Source organism: Gekko japonicus, unplaced genomic scaffold (assembly GCF_001447785.1).
Source record: "Gekko japonicus isolate JY-2015 unplaced genomic scaffold, Gekko_japonicus_V1.1 scaffold32, whole genome shotgun sequence".
Taxonomy (NCBI): Eukaryota; Metazoa; Chordata; class Lepidosauria; order Squamata; family Gekkonidae; genus Gekko; species Gekko japonicus.
This window is the reverse complement of record NW_015167527.1, coordinates 1367544-1395156: the sequence shown is the minus strand read 5'-3', so window position 1 is coordinate 1395156 and position 27613 is coordinate 1367544. Positions and strand designations below refer to the sequence as shown.

Sequence of the window (27613 nt, the reverse complement as noted above, 5' to 3'; positions counted from 1 at the left end):
TCCTATGCATGCAAATGGAACAAGTTTTGTTCGTTTATGGGTGTGCCCGCTTCTCAAGCAGCTTTGGCTGGTCTGACAAGGATCTTTGACTTTCTATTATCCTTGGCCGACTCTGGTTTGTTACACTCCTCTTTAAAAGTTTACCTAGCCGCCTTATCGGCGTACCATGTTCGAGTTGAGGGACACTCAGTTTTTTCTCATCCCCTCTCTAAAGGGGCTTCCTAAAAGGACTCTTACATCTCTACCCTCCTGTCTGATGTCCTGTGGAGCAGTGGGATTGTCCGATGGTCTTACGCCAGCTTACATGGAAGCCATTTGAGCCACTTGCAACGTGTGATATGTGGCTGCTTTCTTGGAAGATGACATTTCTCATAGCCATCACTTCGGCGCGTAGGTTGGGAGAACTCATGGCACTCAGGTGTGATCCACCCTACCTTAGATTCCTACCTGATGGCGTGCATCTCATTCCAGACATATCCTTCCTTCCTTCCAAAGGTTGTGTCAGAGTTCCACCTACAGGCGGAGATTTTCCTGCTGGACTTCTATCCTTCCCCAAAGTCTCCAGAGGAACGTCTCTACCACACATTGGACACAAAGCGGGCACTCCTCTTCTACTCACAGAGGACTCGCCCTACCAGCTGTGATCCGCACCTGTTCGTCTCTTATGCCACTAAAAGGGCTGGAACTCACATCACATCCCAGCGCCTGTCGAGGTGGATTGTTGAACTGATCCGTCTGTGTTACCTGGTTGCCAAATGCCCTCTGCCGACTCAGCTTAAAGCACACTCCACCAGGGCTGTGGCCGCTTTCACTGCATTCCTGAAGGGAGTCTCCCTTGCTGATGTTTGCAACGCGGCCACTTGGTCAACACCGAATACTATGCAATTTATGTTCGTGGGTCGACTTGCACAGCCATGGGCCGTCAGGTTCTCTCGTCTGTATCACAGTAACTACTTGCCAGCACTCTCCTCCAAAATAAGATGGCTGCTCCATAAAGAAATGACTGAGAAGCAAGCACTATTTTCCATTATGTGTGTAAATTTTAAACAACCAACTTAGAGAAGATAATGGCAACTTTTCCCCATTGTGGTAGTTCTAGTGTAGACTTCACAGGCCAAGGTAAATACATAGATTCCTCTTCCAGCACTGATCTTATAATTCTCAGTGTTCTGATTTTGTAATGTCTATTGTTAGTTTGCTGAAATCAGACTCCAGATGTGAACCCACCATATTTAGACTACCCTTTTTATTTTGTCAATTGTATTATAAACCTGGCTGAAGTTGTGGGGACTTTTTTTTAAAGGTAAATGCTGCCTTTCAATTGAATATTTGTATTTTAAGATGTTATAACTTATATGTCCCTCAAAGAGCATTATGCTCTGCAGAGAACAATCTACTGGTGATCCCCAGCCTAAAAAAAGTCTGTCTGTCCTCAACCAGAGCCAGGACATTTTCTGCCTTGGCTCCCACCTGGTGGTACTCTCTGCCAAAGAACATCTTTGCCCTGTGGGACCTATTGCAGTTCTGCAAGGCTTGCAAGGCAGAGATGTTCCTCCAGGCTTTCAGCTGAGGACAGCAATGGATACCATCTTATTGGCACTTCCTCCTCCCCCCCTCCCCCCCTTTTTCCCTTCCTCTTTCCATCTTCCTGTGGGGTAGTGATACAATTGAAATTTGTAATATTAACACCATCTGAGAATGTTTTATTCTATACATTGTTTTATTATTTATTAATGTTTTATCATTATGATGTTCACCTCCCTGAGCCTTGTGTATTCAGGGTAGGGCGGTCTATAAATTTAAATTATAAATAAATAAATAAAATATTTTTTTTAATCCAAAAAGGGATTGTAGGTTGCATGAAGAGAAATTTGGACTGTATCACACTTCAAAGATAAGAGCAAATAACTGCTCTCCAGTTTTGTTTTTATTATTTACTTTATTTGTATTCCACCTTTCTTACTGAGATTCAAGGTGGATGAAATGGTGTAAAACAATGCAGTCAAATAGCAAGAGACATCTAATAAGCAATGAAGTAGGACTAGGATTACAAAAAATGGAAATAATACAAAAAAGCATCAGACATGATATGTCAAACGATGCAGAAAATGGGTTTACAAAAGCAGAAAATGATGCAGTGTGTGCCTTCAATTAACAAACATACTGATGGCATGTGCATTCAAGTGCACAAAATATTTTCAACTCTAAGTCTGCCTTTTTAAAAAATCTTGTAAAATGTCCCTATGATATATTAGCGGATGTTTCAAATAGTTACCAATATCTAAGTAAGCTTGTAAACATATATAAAGAGAAGAGGAAGAAGAAGAGATTGGATTTATACACCGCCCTTCATTTGAAGTCTCAGAGCGGCTTACAAACTCCTTTCGCTTCCCTTCCCCACAACAGACACCCTGTGAGGTAGGTGGGGCTGAGAGAGCTCTGAGAGAACAGCTCTGGCAGAACTATTGGCTTGCCCAAGGTCATCCAGCAGCTGCAAGTGGAGGAGTGGGGAATCAAACCTGGTTCTTCCAGATTAGAGTCTGGGCACTTAACACTACACCAACCTGGCTCTCTTCCCAATAAGTGACAACATTGCTAAAAAAAACAGACCCTCTCCCAAGTAGAGTAGAGTAGTCTGAGACACTGAAAATGTGGTTTCCACATCTAGTACTTTCTGATAACCGTGTTGGCCATTTAACAGAGATCATTTGGTTCCAGTTATAACACAGTTCAGAAATGATCTTGAAAGATAGCTCTAGAGTTTGGGTTTTCTCTGACAGGATTTTTTCTTCATTTATCTCAAATTGAAATCCTGGTGGAAATGGCTGAGCAAGTTCAGTTAATTCACATAAGAATTCACCTGGGTCCTGTCCCAAAGTCTGATTTAATATGCATCTTACTGTATAATGACTGAAATAATTGCTGCAAGGTAATAAATTCAGTTCTTACAGGTATCAATGCAGCACCTTTTCCAGCAGAATACAATGTGTACAGAAAAAATTATTATCTTGCCCCAGTTGCTGCCTGCAAACATGGTTAAGAATTTTAGTAATATGGGTCAGTATGTCTGGGAGAAGGACTATAAGCATACTGATTTTGTTGCTTTGCCCTCCCTAAAGTTCTGCTTCTGTGGCTTTTAATACAGGCTCACACATGTTATTCAGCTCTCTAGATTTTAGCTTGTAGAATTTGGAAAAATGGGAAATCAACATGATGGGTGACCAGCAGCAAAAGAATGACATAGCATAACAGCTGAGATGGATTTGCGTGGGAAAATGAAATGCTTTACTCTGCCTGAGGTTTTGAACATGGGAGTTTTCATTTGCCCTGACAGTTTCAAATCTCTTGTGTCTTACTCAAGCCTTTGGAGACATAAACACATGTAATTCTAGCATTCCATCCCTCTACTCCCCAACAAACGTCACATGCAATCTGCTTAATACCATTATATTGCCTTCTAAAGGGAAACTTCTTACAAGATTTTAAAGCAAGTTTTTAGAAATGCTGTTTTTGGTAGATGTTTTAGGCACCTTCATGTTCTATGTCTTTTCTAGTCCAAATAGACTTGCCAAGTCCCCCCGGGGGCGGGGAAACCCCCGCCCCAGAGGCCTGTTCCCTGCTGCCGGCGGAGTGGGCCCTGGGGGGAACCCCACCCCGACGTGCACGTCGCCCGGAAGTGACGCAACCACTCTATGGTTTTCCCTCAGATGGTTGTGGCCCCACCCCCAGCGTGCCCAGCGTGGTCAGGTCACTTCCAACTGATGAGGATGCGGCGTGCGCGTGCTCCAGACGCCAGCCGGGAGTCCCCTGCAGCGGCGAAGATCGCACTTGGCAACCCTAAGTCCAAAGGGAAAGCAATATGATGTTTAATTTTTAATCATCCATAAGTAAACAGGATTTTGTTAAGAAGACTGTTTAGCATCTATTAGAGCTTGTCCTTTCCAATAGTGCTTCCCACTTTATGGAACTGGCTTCTAGAGGAGGTGACAGGGGCCCATCCTTAGGTGTCTTCAGAGGTGCTGTAAGGCTGTTTTATTTGCTATGGCATGTAATGCCGAGAGGGATCCGTGGGGTTTTATTGTATTGTATGTGGGTTTAATTCAGAACTGTTGGCGGTCTTAAACCAGAGGAAAAGTTGGGATATACCTAATTTAAACCATTATACTACACAATATAAGGATGAGATTTTTATCCAAGACTGAATAATGATGACTGCAGCATCCTAGGAATAGGAGCATTACTGAGATAACTGTACTTTATGGTAAAAACAAAGTTTTTTTTCCAGAATATCTAACGAAAATGCTCTGAGAAGGATTGGAAATTTGATGAACAGGAGGTCTTGATGTCAGGAAAGAATCCATTCATGTATATTCTTGTACTCCATCATCACTCTCACAAAAGCACCAGGAATACAGCTATTTGCATTAGGAAGGGAGACTACTGGAGTGTTAAACATTGAATTTTTTTATTGCTAAACCACAGAAGTTTTAAAAAGAAACCTAGAGGGAGACAATCTCATCAATTCTTTACATTTGTGGGTTTTTGCAACTCTCTCAGCTCAACTCTGTAGCTATAAAACTGCCAGCTGCTTTCCTACTTCCATCACTCTGAAACCTGATCATTTTGTTCAGGATTGGTGCATCATTCTAGTGGATCATCTGGCCAGGATTCAGAACAGCTGGATCATTAAAAACAAACAAACCATTAGTACACAAAAGCCCAAGCACTGGCTTAGGCACTCTCTCTTTCTCACACAAACTGTAGAGTTTCAAAATAAAATGGAATCAACATGGACACACTGATGCCTGGAGCTGAGATATACCTAATACAAAACATCTTGACGAAGATGAACCTGATAGCCAGTTCTAAAAACTCTGAAATAAAAACAAAACATCTTCTTACTAACCCTCTAGAGGACTGTTTATTACTGTTTTTGATACTTAAATGGAGCTCTAAGATGACTTCTCAGAGTGGAGCAAGGCTTAGATTTTTAGTTGTTGCTATTGATGTTGTCTTCTGTTTCATCACTGAGAAAATGTAAACTATTAAAACATTTTCTGACAGTCTGTCTCTCCAGTTCTCCAGGTTGGTTCTGTAGTTTGTTAAATTCTTGGTGTAAATCTTGCAGATGTTTCCCTTGCTTGGAATGGTCCAGATGCAGTTTTATTTCTGGGCTTGACTGAGTAAACAGTGGGATTTTGTGGTGTGTTTATAACAATAGCTAGATAGATAAGTGTGGCAGGATCATGACCGAAAAAGAAACAAAAAGAGCAATCCTGTGCAGTGCCAGCCTCTGTGTAACTACAGCTAGTCCATTGTCTATGGGGATAAGTTATGCAGCATCCAGCAAACAAATTTGGTGAGTTAGCGATGTTTTGTGATCACTGCCAGGGTAGCAACCATGGTACTGCCGTCAGTGGAGGTGTGTGGAGGCAGTGGCACTTTGATGGACAGGGCCACCAGAACCAATCAGGGGCCATGTGGCAAGGGGTGGAGTTTAGCATCCATTTCAGGCAGGGGGTGGAGAGGGGCAGGCCACAAGAGTTCTGGCTTGTTGTCAGCAGCACACCCCCTAACTCCTTAAAGGGACTGACTCCTGTCAGCCTGACCTGATAGTGGGGAGGGGGTTCGACCTGTCCACCCCATAGGCATCAGCAGCTGCCTCAATGTCCACAAAGTGCACAAGGTCCCCAAAGGGCAGAAGGGGAAGGGGGGGTTGTCATTGTCACCCTATGTAGTTGTGGCACAACACAGACTTTATTGAACAGAAAACCATGGTGAGGTGTGTAGACTCCATTGCCTACCTCCCTGGGGCCACAGGGAGAACTGAGGATCTGCAGCATGGCATGCATCTAAGTGGGATGGCATTGCATGTGGAACTTGGAAGGGCTGTGCAGGTGCAACACCCCACTCCAAGAGGAGGACTGGGCAGCAGACTGAGCAGTATGGGGGTGGGGAGGTGGGATGAGCCACACCCATAAGTCTCCCAGTTGGATCTTCACCTGCAGGAAAGCAAAACAGAGATACATGCGACCATGACAATCAGGCACGAGTGCCATGCTGGGCTCCTCCAAGCATGGGTTGTCCTGACAGGGTCTGCAAATGCAGCTCCATTGAGGAGCCTTTACCACGAACCCCCATTGAGGCACATGATGGTACCATCTGATTCATACTCACCTGTCCTGTGTTGAAGTCCTCAGAGATTGCTGGTGATCCATCCATAGCAGCACCTGCAGCTGCTGCTCAAGGCTCTGATCTGAAGAACCTGTCACAACAGCCTTTGACATTAGCTGCTGTCAGGCTCACAGTTTGATTACTGTAGGTGTTCGATTACAGTACTTGCATTCTGGGAAGAAACAAATGATGGAAGGTCACCTCAAAGGAGGGTTGCCTCATGAGTAGCTGTGCTGGTCTGAAGCAATAGAACAAAATTTGAGTCCAGTGACACCTTTAAGATCAACAAAGTTTAATTTTAGGTATAAGCTTTCGTGTCCAGGCATGCTTCTTCAGATACATTGAAACAGACTTCCTCAAGCCTTACCTATAGATGGAGCGAGGGTGTGTGAGGGGATAGTTGCCTGGAAGGGCTAGTTAGAGTCAAGATGCATAAGTGAGTGCTAAGTATAGCTAAGATTGAATTGAAGAAGTTGGTAGGACCTGCGGATAGCAGCAAATTAACATCAGCGGTGAGAATTAAGTTTTAGTCCCGTGGCACCTTTAAGCCCAACAGTGCCCTTCAGTTCTCTACCAGGGACCAAACAGGTCAAATCCTACACCAAAGGATAATGGACACAAATCTGACATCAAGAATCACGAAACTGAGAAACCTGTAGGAGAGCATTTCAGCCTCCCAGAGCATTCAACTGGGGGACCTCAAAATAGCTGTTTTATTGCGAAGGAATTTCAGAAACAGACTGGAATGGGAGACTGCTGAATTACAAGTTATTACAACACTCAGGACAGTGGAACTCCCAGGGATTAACTTTTATTAACTCTTGACTACTGGAACAAGGACTACTCCCCTCAGGCCTGTGTAGATGAGAGGACTCATGCTTCTGCCCCTCAATATAGGAGTAGTTGTTTGGTGATAACTGGGGACTCCCTAGGGCTAAAGTATGTGGACTAGTCATCTTGAGAGATATGTTGTTGACCAGATGCATGCATCCAGGATGTAGGGAAGGAAGAGGAGGACAAAAACTTAACCCCCAAAATTTAGAACTTGAAAGGTTAAAGGAATACAAATTAGGGGGCCCAATGTTAAAATCAATAAATGTACAACATGAATATTAGAAATTATAAAAAACCCATATATTTATAACAAATTAGTTTAAAAACAATTCTAGGCCCAAATACTGCCTCAGTTAAGATTACAAACCATTCAATGTGCACAATAGGGACCTTATTCAACCCTAAAACAGACATGTTTTGGCCTACTGGCCTTCTTCAGTGGTCAAGCATAAATGTTACACAGAGGCTCAGCTATTGCAATACTAATATTAATCCATATAGGACCAAGTGAAAATTGTGTTCTGATAAATATCAGTGACACAAGCATAATAAATCTCATGTGGTATTGCCTTGTGTCCAAGTCAGGTACATATAACCAAAATGGTATTTCAATTGTGTATCCTCCTATTTTGGTCCAGAAAATTCATTTTCAAAAGCAAATATGAATCCAGTGTATACTGTGTATACTATATAAATTACTACTTTTATCTGTCAAGACAGCAAATTAAAGTAAAGGTAAAGGTTCCCTTGCTCGAAAGCCAGTCGAATCCAACTCTAGGGTTGTGGTGCTCATCAACCAGCGCTGTCCGAAGACATTTCTGTGGTCATGTGGCTGGCATGACTAAAAACCAAGGCGCACGGAACGCTGTTACTTTCCCACTGAAGTGGTACCTATTTATCTACTTGCAATTTCTTGCTTTCGAACTGCTAGGTTGGCAGGAGCTGGAACTAGAGACGGGAGCTCACTCCGTCATGTGGCACACTCAGATCTCGAATTACACATATCTAATTACACATATCTAAAAGCATGGTACATGGATTGTGTGAAAAACAGTTTACAATTCAGCAGTAGGAAGGCATCTGGCAATCCTCTGTATTACAGTCTAATGAAATAAACAGTAAAATCCTTTCATTTAAGCTAATGACCCACTGGTATCTCTCTCCACTCAGACTCCACTATATAAAGGCATCCAATTCACCTATATGCTGGAAGGGATGTGGGGAAGTTGGCACTTCTATACACTGTTGGTGGAGTTGTCCTGTGATTGTCCTTCTGGGGACAAAATACTGATCCAGATTGAATTAATAACTGAATACAAGATACCTAAATCCCCAGCATCACTTCTGTTGAACTCATGGGCATACTGGGATATTCCAATAATAGAAAAGAATTTATAGCAACATTAATAGCACCCTAGGCTATTAATCTTGGGTGACTTCAATGTCCATGCCATGCAGACTGCACTCGTCGCCCTTACAGAAGACCTCTAGAGGAATCTGGATCAAGGCAGGTCAGTGCTGATGTTGCTACTTGATTTAACAACAACATTTGACGTAGTCAATTATGGTCTCTTGACCCACCACCTCGCTGATGCGGGAATTCAGGGAACAGCCTTGCAGTGTCTGTTCTCCTTCCTCCCTGGTCATGGACAGAGGGTGGCACTTGGGGAAAGGGTTTCACTACGTTATCCTATGGTATGTGGCATCCTGCAAGGGGTGATCTTCTCCCCAATGTTATTCAACATCTATATGCACCCCCTCACCCAGTTGATCCAGGGGTTTGGGCTGGGTTGCTACCAGTGCACTGATGACACTAAGCTGTATCTCTTAATGGGAGGCTGACCAGACTTTGCCTCAGATATTCTAGCCAGGGCCTTAAAGGCTGTGGCTGACTGGCTATAACAAAGTCAGCTGAAACATAATCCAGTGAAGACAGAGGCCTTGTTCCTAAATCGTGGGGGGATGGGTTTGGGAATTCGACTCTCAGCCATTGGTGGGGACCATTGATGCCAGCACCAATGGTGAAGACTCTGGGAGTGGTCCTGGATGCCTCCCTCTCTATGGAGGCTCAGGTCAGAAACATTGCCAGTTCAGCCTTCTACCATCCCCGTTTGGTCAGGCAACTAGTTCCCTACCTTTACTCCCATGACTTGGCAACGGTGATCCATGCAATGGTCACCTCCAGGCTTGATTACTGTAACTCGCTCTACATGGGTCTACCCTTAAACCTGATTCAGAAGCTTCAGTGGGCACACATTCAGCAGGTGTTGTGCCAAGAGGACTGGTTACCAGTTACCAGATTCAAGGTTATGGCACTTAACCTTTAAGGCCTTATGTAGCTAGGAACCAACATACCTACAGGACCGTCTCTCCCCATATGGGTCCCAAAGAGCCTTATACTCTTCTGACCAACACTGCCTAATAGTCCCCGGGCTGAAAGATGTCCACCTTGCCTTGACCAGGGCCAGGAAGGCCCTGGTCCCAGCCTGATGGAACATGTTCCCAACTGAGATCAGGGCCCTGCGTGAGCTGTTGCAATTCCTCAGGGCCTGTAAAATGGAGCTGTTCCCCCAGGCCATTGGTTGAAGCAACAGACATCAAGGAACATCGGCCTCCTCTGCCTCAACTGCCTCAATTACTCCATGACAATGCTGTATTTATTGGTGCCAGAAGTGGCTGAGTTATTCCATCAGAGTTATCCACCACCTTTCCTGGCATAAACTCAGTTTATACTATATTACTTACCATCGAGCTTCCAGTCAGGTAATTTCAATTAGTTATTTAAACCTTACATTATTGGAATTAATGTTTGTAATGATTCAGTGTTTTTATGGAATTGTTCAATTGCTGATATGATGTGAGCTGCTCTGAGCCCACTTGTGGGGTAGGGCGGGATATAAATCTAAAAAAAATATATTACTTGTGTCTAAATCTCTAATAGCTCTAAACTGGAAAAATAAGTTCTCACCAACAGTATCACAGTGGAATAGGAAAATATGGGATTACCTCATAATGGATAAGATATCAGAAAAAATATTGTAATGCAAACTGTATTCTACATTAATGGAGAAGTGGTTGCTCTTTTTAGACTATATCTTCAAAAATAATTTGCAAAAGGTATCTATTTTGGACTGCTACAACTTTATTTCTTTGTTCTAAAATAGTCTCCTGTTTTCAAACTTCTAATTTTCTTTTTCCTCAGAGTTTGAATTTCCTTCTACCTTGCTACCATCATATTACGTATATGCTTTTGCCCTTTTTCTTTATTTATCAGCATGATTAAGCAAATATTTTATCTAGAGTGATATGTGCTGAAAATTTTAATGTTTAAGCCTTTGCTTCATACTGTTCTTATTGTGTTTGTTGTTACTCTGTTTGTAACATTGGTTTGAAAAATAAAAAAAAAAGTTGTTTTGTTTTTTTTAAAGAGTTTTCGGCTAAACATTAGGAAGAACTTCCTGACAGAGCAGTTGCTCAGTGAAACAGGCTTCCTCAGGAGGTGATGGAGGTTTTTTTAGCAGAGGCTATATGGCCATCTGACTGCAATGCTGATTCTTTGAATTTAGGCAGATCATGAGAGGGAGTGCAGGGAGGGAGCAGGAAAGGGTGAGCCGGTTCTCAGCTCTTGCGGCCCTTTCTTGTATGCTCAGGGTAATGTTGATTTTCCTCCAGGCCAGATTGGCCCAGGGATCTGGAGGTTCTTTATTTTCCCCTGGGCATAGAATAGGGGTCACTGGGGGAGTGGGGGGGGAGTGTCCTGCATTGTGCAGGGGGTTGGATTAGATGACCCTTGAGGTCCATTCCAACTCTGTGTTTCTGTGAGGTCAGAACAGCCCTGGAAAGGACCCTGCCCCCTGCCTTTTGCTGACAGAAACCAAAGCTTGAACTCTGGCAACACAGTTGTGGTTGCCTAGCAATGGCTACTGAGGGCATTTGTTTCATAAAGCTACACATGCTGCTTCTATCATTGGGGGAGGGTGTTAAACTCCCACCATCTATTTTTTTAATTAGGTTTCAGATTTTTCTGCAAACTTGGGGCTTTTCTCAGTAGAAAGGTTTGTCTTGTCTGTCTGTAGATCCAGTCTACAGATTTAAGTAAGACAGGGCCACGCTGTGAATTAGATATATTGATATTTTAGAGCAGGCTATAACCCAGTTAAATGGGCTTATAGGCAAGGTATGCATAGCCTTGTTTTAGCAGAATGCCAAGAATCTATAAAAGGTTCTCCCATTCAGTAGTACTGTAGGGTACATGAGGAAGTGGGGACAGAATTTCTCTCCAAAATCCATTATCTATGTGCATCTTTCTAACATTATTCAGTACCCTGCACTGTGTTTTATTTTTAACAAGACAATGGAGTGTGAAGTTGTATATCATTTGTGATTTCTGTGTAAAAGGCTGGTATGCAAGTGTGAATCATTTTAAGTAAGATTCCTAAACCTTTGTTTATTAGTTGCACATGGATGGAGTATGTGCCATTGTAATGGGTACGGAATGCACCTTGGCCAGCCAGTCCGGTGAATGAGCTCATCACTTTGGGCATCAAGCCTTTCAAGCACTTTTCCCGATTAACAAAAGTACTGTGAAGAAGAAAACGAGTTTCAAATAATAGAAGCTGAAGAGTAGTGAGTGAAAAAATATGAAGAAGGGTGCATCACTCTGCTCTATGTCATGCCTTTAGCAGATCCTGGGGAGGCTATGGAAACCATGAATATGTACCTGGAGGCAGTTTTGGGATGGATATGGGCTAACAAGCTGAAACTTAATTTGGACAAAGTGGAGGTGCTACAGGTTAGAGGAAGGGTTGCTCCAGGAACTGGGATATCTCCTGTTCTGGATGGGGTTTCACCAGGGACAGACTGGTCATCAATCTCACCAGGACAGTTCCCAGTGATCCTCTGGCATGGAGGAGCAGTAGCAAGGCTAAAAGGGCATCAGTCATGGCAACCAGCAGAGGCATCTATAAAGAAACAGAGTGCAAGGAGACAAAAAGAGGCCAGCTAAGGGTATGGACAGGCCTGTAGCCAGAATTTTTTTGTTAGGGGTGCAAATTTTTGTTACGGGTACAGTTTAGCATGGTGGAGAGCAGCCCATTATGTGTCTGTACAGAACTGCCACACTTATAAATAATTAAGTCAAGTGGTATATCATGCAAAAATGTTTCAGGTTTATTACCAAGATATTTACATGTAGAACATATTGACTACTTTAACAGGTAACAGACAACACACATTTTCACATTGTTAAACTCTGAATAATAATATTAATCAGGGGTCACTTCGTAGAAAAAGAGGTGCAGGAGCTCATTATCATAACTTATTTGCATATGCTGCACCCCCTGACATCACCAGAAGTGTGTCAGAAGGCAACACCCTTTGGAGTACCAGATTGGAAGAATTACTGTAGGGCAGCCAGTTTGGTTTGGCTGAGAGAATGAATTTTACTCGAAGACCATAGGCTGCTGACTTTAGAAGGACATGACTTAAAACTGGGATGGCACCAATGCTCCCTCTAAGCTCTGGAGTCCTGCGAGCAAAAATTCTAGTTTCTGAGCTACCGGCATTAAAGTTGTGAGCAGGTGATTTGACTACTGCATAGATTAGTTTGCTCTGGAGCCATCCTTCCTGAGCTAAGACAAAAATGTGTGAGCCAGAGGTGTATCAGATACGCAGAATTGCTAGACGATGGAAATAATCTAAAGACTCTGGAAGAATTAAAGAAAAGGGAAATAAATTTAGATTGGTGGACTAGAGTACAAGTGGAATCTAGATGTAGTAAGGATAAACAGACAGATGGATTTTATTTAGAACACAATGCATTTGAAAAATTATTATGTACTTCGAGAGAGAAACTTATAAAGAAAATGTATGGTATGCTGATGCAATTGAAAATGCAGGATGAAATAGTTAAAGAATGTATGATTAAATGGATGCAAAATGTAGGTTATAACATAGATTTGTCACAATGGAGTAAAATATGGAATGTGAATATCAAGTTGACTAAATCTGTTTCATTTTAAAAAAACTTGTATAAAATGCTCTATAGATGGCACCTAGCCCCATAAAGGTTAGCTAAAATGTATAAAAACTTAAGTAACAGATGCTGGAAATGTAATAATCATGTTGGATCATACTATCATATGTGGTGGACATGTAAAAAGGTTCATAAATACTGGATTGGAGTACATACTCTCTTACGATCAGTGTTGAATATTACAATAGTTTTTAAACCAGAAATATTTCCATTAAACTGTCTATTAGATTATTTAAATAAGAACCATAGCTACTTTATTTTACATGTTATAAAAGTGGCCAGAATCTTATTCGCAATGACATGGAGGACACTGAAAATCCCAATGCTTAATGAGTTGCTAACGAAGGTTATGGGATGTGCTGAAATGGACAGATTGACAAATATACTAAAAGGAAAAATGGAAGAATTTATGGAACCATGAAGGGCGTTTTATGACTGGTTAAAACATAAGTACTGAGAAACTAAGACTAAATGAAGAATAATAAAAAAGATGGTTATAATACTTGTGAAACTTTCAGGAGGAGATTTGCATGCAGAATGTTAAACTGGATTTTTAATATATAACTCTGTACTCTTCCCCCCCTTCTTTTTCCTTTCCCCCTTTCTATATATAAACTAATAAAACTCTTTAAAAAGAGAAAAAAGAAAACCCTATGGTGTAACCATAAATCAGTCGTGAGCTGACGGCAAAAAGGGGGGGGATTAGATGACATTAATATCCAAATAAGAAACTGCTGTATAAGACTAAAAATGGAACAGAGAACAAGATATGTTTGTTGGAATGCAGGAACCTTTGTTCATTATCTTTCACAGTCTTATTAAAATTCATGCCACAGTTGAAATAACAGAAAAATGTTAAGCAGCATATTTGAGCGCCTATCTCTTATCCTGCCATTTCTGATTTCCTGCCTCTGAGACATCTGTTGTCTCCTGGTATTCAGTGCTGGGAGAAGGGACAAGTATCTGGCTGTCACTGCCATTGAACTCTCATGGGTACTTGATCTTTTTTCTTCAGGGCTTGCATTGCTGTTGCCCAGTTAGTTTTTCTTTGTGTTTTAATGAAATAGATTACAGCAGGCTTACAGTATTTCTCTTTTACACAGAAAACTTTCTTGCTGGGTGTATTCTATTTTTTCCCCTTTTTTGTACACTGTAAGAAAGAAGTTATGCCACACCCAACTGCCTTGCGCGACAAACCATGCTTGAGTGACTCTGCAGACGGGAGTGACTCTGCAGACGGGAGATTATCTGCACAAATAGTACCGTAAGCAGTTGCCAAGGCAGGTCCTCCCATAGCCTGGTACTGCAAGCTTTTCCCTTCAGAAGTGGAAAGGGCAGAGTAATTTATTTCCCTGCTCTTTTTTCTAATCACTCTACCCCTGAACTTGCCTCCCTTGTTTGGGCAAGGTACCTGTTGACATAAGTGGGAGTCTTGGGTTCTAAAGGAATGTGCTCTGATGTCAAGAGGGTAACAATATATTTCCTCCCCATGGATTCTAGCTGAGTTAACTATTTTTTAGCCTAGTTCATTTCCATCTCCATATTGGATTTTATGAGAGGTGATAGATGGATCAGAAATAAGAAAGTTTGAGATGCACTTGAAAAATAACCCCTTGATCTCTCCCCCCACCCCCATAGGTCGGGTTTTGACTTGTATCTGTTTAGTTTGTACTCATTTGGTGATGTAATAGATACAGGGGTGGCCAACCTGCAGTTCAGGAGCCACATGCAGCTCTTTCACACAGTCTAATTTAATGTTAAAAATAGCAAATTTGCGTATTTTTCAATAAAAATGTGTGTGATATTTGTTCATGTCTTGCAGCTCTTAAACATCCGACGTTTATTCTGTGTGGCTGTTACATTAAGCAAGTTTGGCCACCCCTGTAAAAGTCTACAGGGCCAGTTTTACAGAGAATCCCGATTTGATTCCATATGATTGTCAGCCTTTCCTTATTAAAGGGGGGACGTGTTTTGTTGTTTGTGGGGATCTATCTTTAACTGTGGGAGTGTAGAAACCACCATGGTTAGAATTAGTTCACAGAATACACTGTGCATGTAACTGGCCACTTTATTTCCCCCAGTATTTGTTTATAAGCTTGACAGAATTGTTAGTTTTTTGTGGGGGTTTTGCCCCCCAAAGGGGATTTTTTAATTGCATTTTATATAAGGACTACAAACCACAATGAAAAAAGGGGAGGGGAAACTACAAATAAGGAGAAAGAAAAGATAACCACTACTAACTAAAAACCCAAGAGAGGAGATCATCAAATTATCTTAAATACAAAGCCATCCCTTAAAACTCTAACAATTTTATGAACTTAGATATGCTAATGTCACGTTTAAATCTTAAATTTAACTGTTGGGAAAAAGACCCCAAAATATCTCATTATTAACAGTAATATTTTCAAAGGCACAATTCAGAGTCCTTCAGCCTTCATTTTTTCTTGTTCTGTCTTTTCCGCAGTTTGTAAGGACTTTTAGGGGCCGCCGCCCCTTTCTCCAAAAGAGAGTCCTCTCCGGAAGACCCCGAGTCCAGCTCACCACTGAACTTACTGTCCTCCTCTTTTTCCACTTCCTCTGGCTCTCCCAACTGGATTCTCAGAAATTCCCATGCTTTGTGAACAGAGTCAATCTTTTCTTTTTTATCCTGAAGTTTGAAGGTTACGCCCTCTGGAATTAGCCACCTGTACACTATTGCATTTGTTTGAAGAAAAAGAATTAAATCTTTATATTTCTTTCTCCTTTGTCTTATTTCAAATGGGATATCTTTCAAGATCCTGATAGTATTGTCCCCAATTTTCCCTCACGTGCCTCTTTGAGAATCTTATTACTATTTCCCCAGGCAGATTATTTTTCTTTATATATCTGGAATATGACCTATAGGCCACATCCATCTCCCTCATCAACAACGCCGCCTTCAAATCTGTCACTGGGGCTAATGCTTCGCTCATCATTTGCTTCAGATTCTTGCCCTTAGTCTCTGGGGCACCTTGGAAACGAAGGACCAGGTTTGCCTTCTCCATTTGTAGTTGTAGAAGCTGTTCTTCTGTAGACACTTGCTTCTTTTCTAATTTTTGTACCTTTTTCTTCACCTTTTGAGCAGTGGCGTCAACTTCTTTCACTTTCTCAGCTGTTTGTTCCGTAATTTTGAGAGTCTCATTCAATTGTGTCTGCTGAGTAGTGATACATTGGTTCATTGTTGACAACTGTTCCTTGAGATTAGTCATCTGGTCCAGCAGGGGGCACAGGGACTCTGCCAAAGTTTTGGCCAGCTCGGTGGTTCCTTCCGGTCATGGGCTCTCAGCTACTTTTGATTTTAAAAGTTTCTCTTTCTCAGTCCTCTTCCCCGCCATCTTTATGGATTGTTTACTTTCGCAAAAAATTTTAAAGTCTCTGAATATGCGCTCATATGTGCCTTGGTAAGTCTTTCCCAACAGATTTTATCGCTTTTGCTTCCGCTCCCCCCCCCGGGTCTCGCTTTTAAGTTTATGCGCAAGGGAGGGGCTCCTCCCCCGCTCGCTTTACTTCGAGTCCATGGGGTGGGGAGCTTTCTTTTTAAATAGCAAATACACTTTAGTCCGACTCACTGTTCATGTTCGGTCATACGACCTCGCTTTGCCTCCATTTTAGCCACTCAATCTCCAGCGCTTGTCCCGGTCAGCGTCACTAGTTCCGTTCGGACACTCAGCAGAGGGACCGTTGGGATGGAGAAGCGCCTCGATTCCCCAGCATTGCGCTGGTGAAGAGGCGACCTCTCAGGAGTCCCCTGGCCAGGAGCCTTTCGCCAGGCTCCTGGGAGGGGTAGCGATGCCTCGGCCCCTCTCCTTTCTGCCGGTGCGCAGCTTCACCCCCGGGAGGTCTGGGAGGTGAATCTGCTCAGCGCGCCACCATAAACCGGAAGTCGACAGAATTGTTAGTTTTTATCAGACTGAACTGCAGTGATAGTTTGAAAAAATTGTTATAGACACTGATTGCAGTTTGACACACCACTGCTATATTTTCCTAAGGCAGAGTAAGTGGAAGGTTGCAAAGTGACAATCAGTTGCTGTGACAAACAAGTCAGACAACAATCTTGCAATGAATTATATGTGCTACATAGAACACAGTGGATGCACGAACTTGATATCCACAAGATGAATGGTCCAGTTCAGTGCCCAATCTCTGCTTCAAGAAATTTTTAACTGCACAGTATTGTAATATGATGCTTCCTACCCATTTGGCTGCACCCAGGCTGTGGTAGTAAAAAGTAAAGATGTTCTCTTCTTGCTTCTTGGGACAGCTTACACATATTACATTTTTTTTGTTAAGAAAGTATTGTGTAGAGGGTTGTGTTAGCATGTGTAAAATGCTAAGGAAAAAACAGTGATCTGAATAATATAATTTAGGCCAGGAGTAAGACAACACAGCACACTAAGCTATGTTGTTTGGCACCCAGGGCCAGATCTCCACCCACCCAAGCAATTGAGGCACTGACCACACTACTGGGGCCAACAGTGTGGGAAAAGGCAACAGTCAATGCTTAAGCTCATCATTTCCTTTCAGATTTGCATAGCCACCAGCTGAGTCCAAGATGAATCCCTGAGATGCTGACAGTGCCACTGGGTTTTGACAAGTTCCAAGTATGATTGGCCAAGTACAACCTTCATGTTCCCTCCCCCATTTTGTTTGGCAGTGCACCGGCATCTTGAATGGTAGCTTCCACCCCCACCCCCCCAGCACTTGGGCTGAAAAGGTTGCATACCCCTGTTATAGACAGTAACTTGTATGAGATCATAGCTCTTCCTTAGCAATTGCTTCAATAAATTTTAAGTGGTTTAGTGAAACTTCTCTCTGTCTGTCCTTGATACAGTTTGACAAATTTCAAACACATTGCAGGTTCCACTTTGGTGCAAGCTCATTTTGCAGACACAAGGTGGAAAGTAGAAGCAGCAGCCTTATTCATTGTAAAAATTGGTAAATATCTACTGTGTTTAATTTTTAAAATTCATGTCTAAGCAGCTGTTCATAATAAGCATGTAAAGTAATAAGCTAAGCATTTCATATTCTCGTTAGATTTTCATTTTAGTGATCTGCCCATGCTGACCCAAGTGGAAAATGCAGTGATTTGAAATTTGAGCATAAGATGAAAATAACTTGTCTCCATAATTAAGCAATTCGAGGCATGATGAGATGATCTTCAGGATTTTACACAATTTGGTTGTAACTGAAATATGTAACTTCAGTGCTTCCTCATTTTTATTCCAGGATGTTCCAGAAATGGAGCTGGGGAGTCTAGCTACGTGACTGCAGCACTGGGGAATACATGGAGTCACAGTGTGAATACGAGACTCATCCTGCAGTATCTGGATTCACAGACTAGACAGGTGAGGATCCAGAGGTGGCATATTGCTTCCATTGTCCCATAGTGTGGGCTCTATTTGAGGCCTTACTGACTGTTTCTAGTGAGAGATGAGACTGTGACAGGCAATTTCTGTGTCACTATTAGTACATACAAGTGAGAACATGTAAGGCGGGTGAGGCATTTGTTTCCCCGACTTCCTTATCCTCACAATGAATCAATCATTTGAGTCTATTGAAAGTTTCCTCTGAGTTCAGCTGCTCCCTTCCCCTACAATGGCTTCAGCAGTGAAGGGGTGTGATTTTGTCTAGGAAGTGTGTGCAGGAGGAAAGAGCTGAACATACTGAATTATCCGGTGGTCCAGTTAGTGGGACAGTCCTTCCATATGGAAATTAGGCTCCTCCTCTTCAAGCAGGGTCAGTCTCGTTGATTGATCCAGCTGGGGGAGGGGCCTGTTCCCTGGGCTGTCCCCAGTCTTACCGGCCCTGCAGACAAAGTACTCGGCTCATGCAGAGTGAAGATCCAGCAAAAGGCCCCAGGGACCACATAGAGCTGCAGACAGCAGCGCAAAACCTCGGTCCCGGGGAAAGGAGCCTTGCCCGAGCCGCAGGCAGCATTCAAGATGGGCCGGTGGCACAGGAGACTCCCGGTAGCCACGGCCCTCTCCACAGACTCCCTCAGGACTCTCCCCCTTTGGGCCAGAGAGTCCCCCTCTGCCTCTCCGCAACAGGGAGAGTGCAGCAGGGACTCGGTGTGGGAGCTGGGGGAACTGCCATGACACGGAGGCGTTTCAAGGCGCAAAGCACCCAGCACGAAGACCAATGCGACTGGGAAAACCATCCCAGAGGACGCGCGGTAAGCAACTGCCGGTCATAGGGGACAGTGGATGAATGGGGGGAGACAAGAGAGAACTCCCCATTTCCCCCCACTTCCCACCCCACCCCAAGAAAGCTCCAAAACGTTCAGTTCTGGGCGGCGGGGGGGAAGGACTCTCTACCCAGCTCCTTAGTCCTGGAGTCGATTTGAGCAGGGTAACAATGCAGACAGTTGTGGGGGGAGGTCTCTTCTGCCTGGGTTTTTGTCCTGAGGTATGGCAATCTTAGCTGGGCGTAGACAAGCAGCCTCTTGGTCCACACAGGCACAGAAAGACCACAGGCACAGCCATTTGGTTGACTCCACTTTCTGAAGGTTTCTCTGTCACTTTACCCCAGGTATCCAAACTTGTAAAATGGAGGATAGATCTGAAATTCCTAGTCCCCAAAGACAGGGATCCCATCACAGTGAATTTGAATTTCCCAGATAGTCTGTGTCCTTATCCACGCATGATCCCCTGAATGTGGAACTAGCAGGGGAAGATGCAAAGGCCAATTTACTACATTGGATTAAACAGGAAATGAGGAAGGAGTTCAGGGAACTGATGCAGGAGAGCAATGAGCCTGCTACCTCTAGATCTTCTCCAAGCAGAGGCAGACAGCTCAAGAAAACCAGGAAGTGAGCTATTTCTGCCAGTGCTCCCTGTTTACCTCCCAGGTCCAAAAGAGATAGGCAGGATCAGGGGGAGAAGGTAGCCCTCTCTTGGATCTTTATCAGGGAGATTCTGAATCTTCCTCTGCATCATCTGATAAAGAGGATGGACAATTATCTGAGGAGGAGGAAGAAGTAGTTCCCACTAACCAGACTAGACTTTTCCCACAAGAACTTTATACACATTTGTTACCTAAGGTTCTGAGGACTTTGGAATTATCACCATAGTCTAAGGAAAAAGAGGACCCAGACCCAGAGTTCCAAGCGGGCTCAGGGAAACGCATGCCAAAAGTTTCTGTAACACAATCGGGGCTTTCACTTCCAGCAGCTTTCTTTAGTATCATGAAAGCGGAATGGGAACATCCCACGAGGCCTAAGCCCACTAACCAATTTCCCCCCAAGTTTTACTCCTTGATTCCAGAAGCTACGAAGAGAATAAAGCTACCAATGGTCGATGATCCAGTCACCAGCTTGACATCAAATTCAGTCCTTCCAACAGACGCAGAAGGTTTCCCAAAGGATCAAAGTGACAGACGTGTTGAACAAGCTGACTGCGCAGGGATTTTGAGACCTCCTCTTGCTCGCTGAAGGCTTCCACAGCAGGCTCCTTGTTCGCTAGGGCTGCCTACGCTTGGGCATCGGACCTAGATTCTCCGGAGAGTGACAATCCCAAGGCAGTCAAAGACAAACTAAAAAAGATAGCCCTGGCAACAGTTTTTGCAGCAGACGCCACGCTCAATGCGCTACAGCTATCAGCATGGTCCATGGCAAGCAGCGTGGCAGCCCAGAGGCATAATTGGCTAAGAAATTGGGACGTGGATTCATCGGCACAACTTAAGGTGGCATTGGTGTCATTTAAACGGGTCAACCTTTTTGGAGAAGGACTGGACAAACACCTACTGGAGAATAAGGAAAAGAAAAAAGTTCTACCTTCAAAGAAGGAGTTTAAAACTCAAAAAAGATACCAGTCCTTTCGTGACTACAAGAAAGCAAGTCACACAACCTACAACAGGTCACCCAAAAGGAAATGACAAAGTAGCTAACGAGATGGAAAATCCCCCTTTACGCATAAAAACGAGCAGGGAACCAGACCTGGCAAGAAAAGTGCCACAGCATGACTACGCCATGGCACAAGGTCAGGGGATAGAAGGTCATCTCCAGTTCTTTGCACATCGTTGGCAAGAAACAGTGAGCGATTGCTGGGTACTGGAGACATTCTCCAAAGGCTACTCCATAGAATTTGCCAGACTTCCCTACAACCATTTTGTACAGATCAAACAAAGTTCATTGACAGAGAAACATCAGTTACTCGTGAGAGTCATTCAGCATCTAGTAGACATAGGAGTGATAGAACGGGTACCGGAAACACAGCTGAAACAGGGAGTGTATTCCATCTTCTTCATCGTCCCAAAAAAGAACGGGGAAGTCAGAGCGATTCTGGACTTAAAATGGCTAAACAAGCATGTCAGAACAAAGAGGTTCTGGATGGAGACATTGAAGTCAATTCTATCGGCTATTCAAAAGGAAGATTTCTTAACTGCCATAGATCTATCAGAGGCCTATTTGCACATACCCATCAGACAGACAAATCACAAATCCCTGCGTTTTGTGTACAACGGACATTACTTCCAATACAAAGCTCTCCCGTTCGGCCTCAAGTCTTCACCCAGAGTTTTCACCAAAGTTTTAGTGGCTCTGATAGCCCATCTGCGGATGCAGGGAGTGTCCTCGTTTCCGTATCTAGACGACATCCTGATCAAGGCGCCATCATTTCAGAAAACTGTGGAAGCATCGAATCTGACAATCCAGACCCTCAAGGAACATTGATTTGTGATAAATTGGGAAAAGAGCAGCCTAAACACAACACAGAAACTGGTCCATCTGGGTGCTCAGGTGGACACGGTGGAGGACAGAGTGTACATCTTACAGGAAAGACAACACAAGATCAGGTCATCGATGAACGCAGTCTTGAATGGACCCAAAGTAGAGGTGATGACTTTAGCCAAACTTCTCCGCGTGATGGTCTCCTGTCAGGACATAGTCCAATGGTCCAGGTTCCACGCAAGACCACTACAACGGTTTCTTCTTCCTTTTCAAAACCTCATTGCCAAGAAAGAACAGAAGATGGTCCGAATACCAAGGGAACTTCAGCAGCAAGGGAACTTCCCCCTCCCGCTCCCGGCCCCTCCCCCTCCCGCTTTCTTCAGGGGTCCCAGATATGGGAGCCACAACAAGTGGTGATGACCATGGATGCCAGCTTACTGGGGTGGGGGGTATAAAATTCCTAGAGCTCAGGGCCATAAGGTTGGGATTCCGGCACTTCAAGGGCAGTCTGGCAGGACAGCACGTGTTAGTCCAGATGGACAACACCACCGCAAAAGCCTATGTAAACAGACAAGGAGGAACAAGAGTATAGTCTCTGCATGTGGAGGCGAGCCTTCTGGTGACATGGGCGGAAACAGATCTCCAGTCCCTAAAGGCAATTCATGTGGCAGGCAAGGACAACACCCTAGCGGACGGACTAAGCAGAGGTCTATTGGACCAAGCAGAGTGGAGGCTATGTCCAGTCATCTTCCAGCAAATTGTCAACAGATTTGGGACAATAGAAGTGGATCTGTTTGTGACATCATGAAACCAACAGGTTCAACGGTTTATGTCAAGAACGAAAGAACCCCAGACAATGGGAGTGGATGCTCTGAACTGCGATTGACTACAGGGCATCCTGTATGCCTTTCCACCGATCCGATACCAAGGGTGATACAGAAATTGTGGAAACAAAAGGCGGAGCTGGTGATGGTGGCACCATTTTGGCCACAGAGAGCCTGGTTCCAGGACCTGCTAAGCACTGTCGGTGGTACAACCATGGCACCTGCCCTTCTGGGACAATCTACTGTCTCCAGAAACAACCTTGCATCCTCAACTGGCCATTCTAAACCTCACTGCCTGGAGGTTGAACGGCAACAGTTAGAAGGGTTGGGTTATTCAACCAGGGTAGTAGAGACTATGTTGGCATCCAGGAAGGGGTCCGCAAATAGAATATACAATGCTACGTGGCAGGTGTTTCAGTCCTGGTGTGGGGAGCAGAACCTAAATCCTCTCTGACTAGGCATCCCCATGTTAGGAGGTTTTTGAGGGGGATTTCTTTATTGAAACCACCTCTGGTGCACTGGACTCCCTCTTGGAGGCTAAATATCATTTTAAAAGCCCTATGTAAGCCCCCTTTGAACCAATGGCAACATGTCCTTTGAAGGAATTGACAATCAAGACCCTGTTTTTGGTGGCAGTAACATCAGCTAGGAGGGTATTGGGGCTGAGGGCCTTATCGGTAGACAAGGAACTGTGTATTTTTCATAGCGACAAAGTGGCCTTACGACCAGACCCAGGCTTCATTCTGAAAGTCAACTCAGCCTTCCATAGATCGGAACAGATCATCCTTCCATCCTTTTGCGCAAACCCAAAACATGATAGGGAGAAGGGAGTGGCACTGTCTGGATGTGTGCAGAGCACTCAGTTACTATATGGATAGAACTAAACATCACAGGCAGGTAGAGATGCTGTTCGTATCCTTTAGGAAAATGAATTTGGGAGAACAGGTTTCCACCTCTACCCCTTAGTAGGTGGATTAGGGACTGCATTGCACCAGCATACAAGGCCCAAGGCCTGGATCCCCCAGAAGGGATTACTGTGCACTCAGTGTGGGGGGCAGCGACCTCAGCAGCATATAGATCCTTCCTGTCTCTGGAGGTAATATGTAAGGCAGCCACCTGGAAATCAGTCCACTCCTTTACGAGACACTATAGAATTGATAAGTGGGCATAGGCTGACATAGCTTTTGGGTGCAGAGTGCTGCAACACACCCTGTAGATCTGGAAGCCGAGCAACCCTCCCTTGGAGCACACTGCTGTTCTATATCCTATACGGAAGGACTGTCCCACTAACTAGACCACTGGAGAATGGAAGATTGGTATTCACTTACCGTGAAGCTTCCTTTCTCGGTGGTTCAGGAGTGGGACAGTCCTGCCCACCCAATAAGAGGACGGCTTCTGGATACACAGGGAGTGTGGAATGATGATAGTTCAGTTAACAGGAGCATCATGTTAGATGCGAGTGATAATTGTTGATTTTTCCTCCCATGTTGAGTTTCGAGCTTAGGGGGAAATAAGGTTGAGATAACTACTATGTTGTGCACATTTAACAATATTGGGAAAGTGTATTCCTTTTTTAGTGATAAGGGCTGTGGGGGAGTTCACGGCTTGGAGACGACTGGGGACAGCCCAGGGAACAGGCCCCTCCCCCAGCTGGATCAATCAATTAGACTGACCCTGCTTGAGGAGGAAAAGCCTAATTCCCATACGGAAGGACTGGACCACCAAGAAAGGAAGCTTCACAGTAAGTGAACATCAATCTTCCGTTTCATCTCCCCACAATCACTTGGTTGGCAAAGGGCTGTCTCAGCCCTCTCTTCATCTTTTAAGAATTCAATGAAGTGTGTGTGTGGGGGGGTGATTTCCCCCTCTCACCCATGATCACTTTGGTGGTGGGGACACAGCCTTCTCTTGTCCTAATGTTTGTCAACTTCTCTTCCTCTCACTAGTATGCTACTGTTGGTACACATGCTCTAGTATTATCTGAGGCATTTTTGAGTAATGTGGGGCTTCATTTCATTTCCATTTCAAGGTGGAAGATTGTGTATTGAGAACAGAGACATTATCTTACTCTGCCTTTATTTGTCCCCACTTTGGCACTCAGAGTCTCTATGAGTGCCTCCTTTACAGTAAATAGATAAGTGCATATTTGCAATCCATGGAAAATATTAATTCAGGAAAGGCAGTTCATTCATCTGTATCCAGGAAAGGACATTCATCATCTAGAAACACTACTGTTGTACGGATATATTCCCAAGCCAAAAAGGAAGCCACAATTCGGAGGAAGTTCTTTGGATATTTAATTGCAATTAAATAACTGAAAACAGTTAGGCCAAACCAGCCTATCTAAATTGACTGCTTTCTGAGCAGTGCTGAAAGTGTTGCACTGGCTGCCGATAGCATACCGGATCCACTTCAAGGTGCTGGTTCTTAACTTTAAATCCCTTTATGGTCAGGGGCCTACATACCTGAGGGACCACCTTTCCCCACATGTTCACCAGAGAGCACTGAGATCTGGGTCCCAAATTCGACTCGCCCTCCTGGGCCTCAAGGAGGCTAAACTGACTGTGACCAGAGCCAGAGCTTTTTCTGTGGCAGCTTCGTTCTGGTGGAATGAGCTCCCGGAAGAGATCAGGGCCCTGCGGGACCTTATGCAGTCCCACAGGGCCTGTAAAACGGAGCTCTTCCCCCAGGCTTTCAATTATGGAGCCACCCCCAACAACTGAAGGACAGAGAGCCATGTTCCCTGGAGCTTTATAACATCCCTGGAGCCTCATACCATTGTTATAATGGACTACGGAAATCGGCTGCCATCATTAACAGCAATATGAATCAGTAGTACTTTATATTGTTAAATGGGCTGTTTAATTGTTTTAATTGTTTAATGTATTGAGTATTGTATGTAAGCCACCCTGAGCTGGCTATGGCTGGGAGAACGGGACATAAGTATGATTAAATAAATAAATATAAGGAAGTACATGAAGTTTTATACCAAAAATGACATAGGCAGAAATCATAATTGGTCACAAAATAACAGAGCATCATCTGAGTAAGTCATTCATTCATTGGTCAGTTACAGGAAAAAGTGTGACTACATGGTATCTTAAATGTTTATTTAACCTAACCTTATTAATAATACCCAAGGATTCTTCATACTCAAACAAAAGGTGTTGTTTTCTGATATAAAACTGAAGCCCTTGTTGACCCAGACACTGCAGAGTTTTACCCCAAACAACTAAAACCATGAACTCTATACTTCAAGCAAACCTATCTTCTGCTGTACTGAAGGCCTGTTAAAAACACCAGACAGCTAGATAGCTATTCCATCCAAACAACTTGAAAGGGGAAAAAAGGAAAAAGAATGTTCGTTCTTGTCTGCTAAGGTTCTCCCCTGAGGCGGAGGCCATCTTGTGGGTGATTCCCATCCTTCTTCAGGGAGGCAGGACTAAGTAAAAAAACTTCTTCCTGTTTCCTGGTGGGAGTCACCCAGGCTCAGTTCTTTTCCTGCCTCAGTAGGGAGCGCAGCATAGGGTTAGCCTTGCTAACAAAAATTTTTTTCCTGTCACTAGTACTACCTTCTAAAATCTAACTTTTCCCTTCAACTATAGTTCCTCTTTACTTTCTCTCTCTTTCTCTCTAAAAGGCCCGCCCCCCCCCCTCCCCCCCCCCGCCCCTTCGGGGGCGATAATTGACGAACAGTCCTTCAGCCGTGACTGTTTCAACAAAGAGATCATGGCTCATAAGGGGGAAAATGACGGCTTCCTATCAGGACCAGAAGCCGACACCGACGGGCACGACACTTCTGGCCGCGGCACGAAGAAACGGAGCGCTTCGCCTCACGGGGCGGAGAAGAACGAAGCCGCTGAGCCTAAGCGCGCCAAAACTGATATGCGTGCATTCAATGAGCCCGGTTCGGTAGCGGCGGCCATTTTAACGACCGATAGCCGCACACTCTTACAAGACGGGGGTGGCTGCCATTGCCTAGACCCGCACCTTGAGGCCCCAGGAACCTCGGGCACATGCGGGGGTGCCCAAACCGCTCACGGAAGGCTGGAATCCGGAATGATCGATGGGATAGAAGGCTTCAGGAGCGGTAACGTTATGCATAATCCCCCCCCCCTTCCCATTTCTCCTGGGGCAATGGCCTTGTTTAGACAGGCTATGAGAGAGGAGATTGCTCTTTTCTATGCAGCGGGCGGTCAGGGCCATCACCACCGCACCACTAGACTCCCCCCGTCTCGTTCTCCTTCCCCCCCTCGCCCGAAAGCCAAAGGCCAGGGAAAAGGAACCGCCAAAACTCCCAGGGACAGTGTCCCCCTGGGTCCTAAAGACTCCAGACCTGAAGTTGATACAGACCTTTCTATGGGGGGGGCAGAAGCTGAAGAGGTAGAGCTTCTTACATCTCCTCACGATAGTGACAGAGAGGAGGGGGAATTTTCTTCGAACTCTGAAACTGAAAGGGAGTTACCCGCAAAGGCTTCCACTCCAAAAGAAAAGTCTTTTCGTTTTTTCAAACCAGACGATCTGCAATACTTACTAACAAAGACCTTATCAGCCCTTAAAATTCAATCCTTACTCAAACCTGCAAACACTTCTCAAGGCCAATCTGAACAGGCTGAGAACTCTGAGATTACAGACGAAATGTTTCCTCCTGAAGATTACTTGGAGGATGCCTTTCCTTTTCCAGATTTTTACTTAAGAAAAATTAAATCAGAATGGTCTACCCCCCTGTCAAGCAGGCCTATCCCGGGGGCAATTAAGAGGCTGTATCCTATGACTTCCTCAGTTTCTCATTTGCTACAGGTTCCAGCTGTGGATGCACCTGTGGCTGCATTACAATCCTCTGGTCTACTAGCTGAGGACGGCCACGGCAATTTAAAAAATAACTTAGACAAAAGGGCCGATCATGCCCTAAAAAGGGCTCACGAAGCGAATGCCCTAGCTATTAAGGCCTCCGCAGCAGCGTCCACTGTTTCTAGAGCATCCATAGTATGGATGAGAAAGTTAATACAACTGCTACCGGAAAATAACCACAGATTACTTGAAGGGGCAAATAGAGTTCTC

At 44.2% G+C, this 27613-nt stretch overlaps 1 protein-coding gene across 1 annotated transcript in view; it reads left to right on the top strand.

Moving 5' to 3' along the window:
• The window catches only part of RAD51B (RAD51 paralog B), a 545357-nt gene that overhangs the window by 250103 nt on the left and 267641 nt on the right, over window positions 1-27613 (top strand). The window contains exon 9 of the mRNA XM_015413281.1: window positions 18287-18405. Within this exon, the coding sequence (XP_015268767.1) occupies window positions 18287-18405 (119 nt within the window). The remainder of the gene's footprint in view (window positions 1-18286; window positions 18406-27613) is intronic.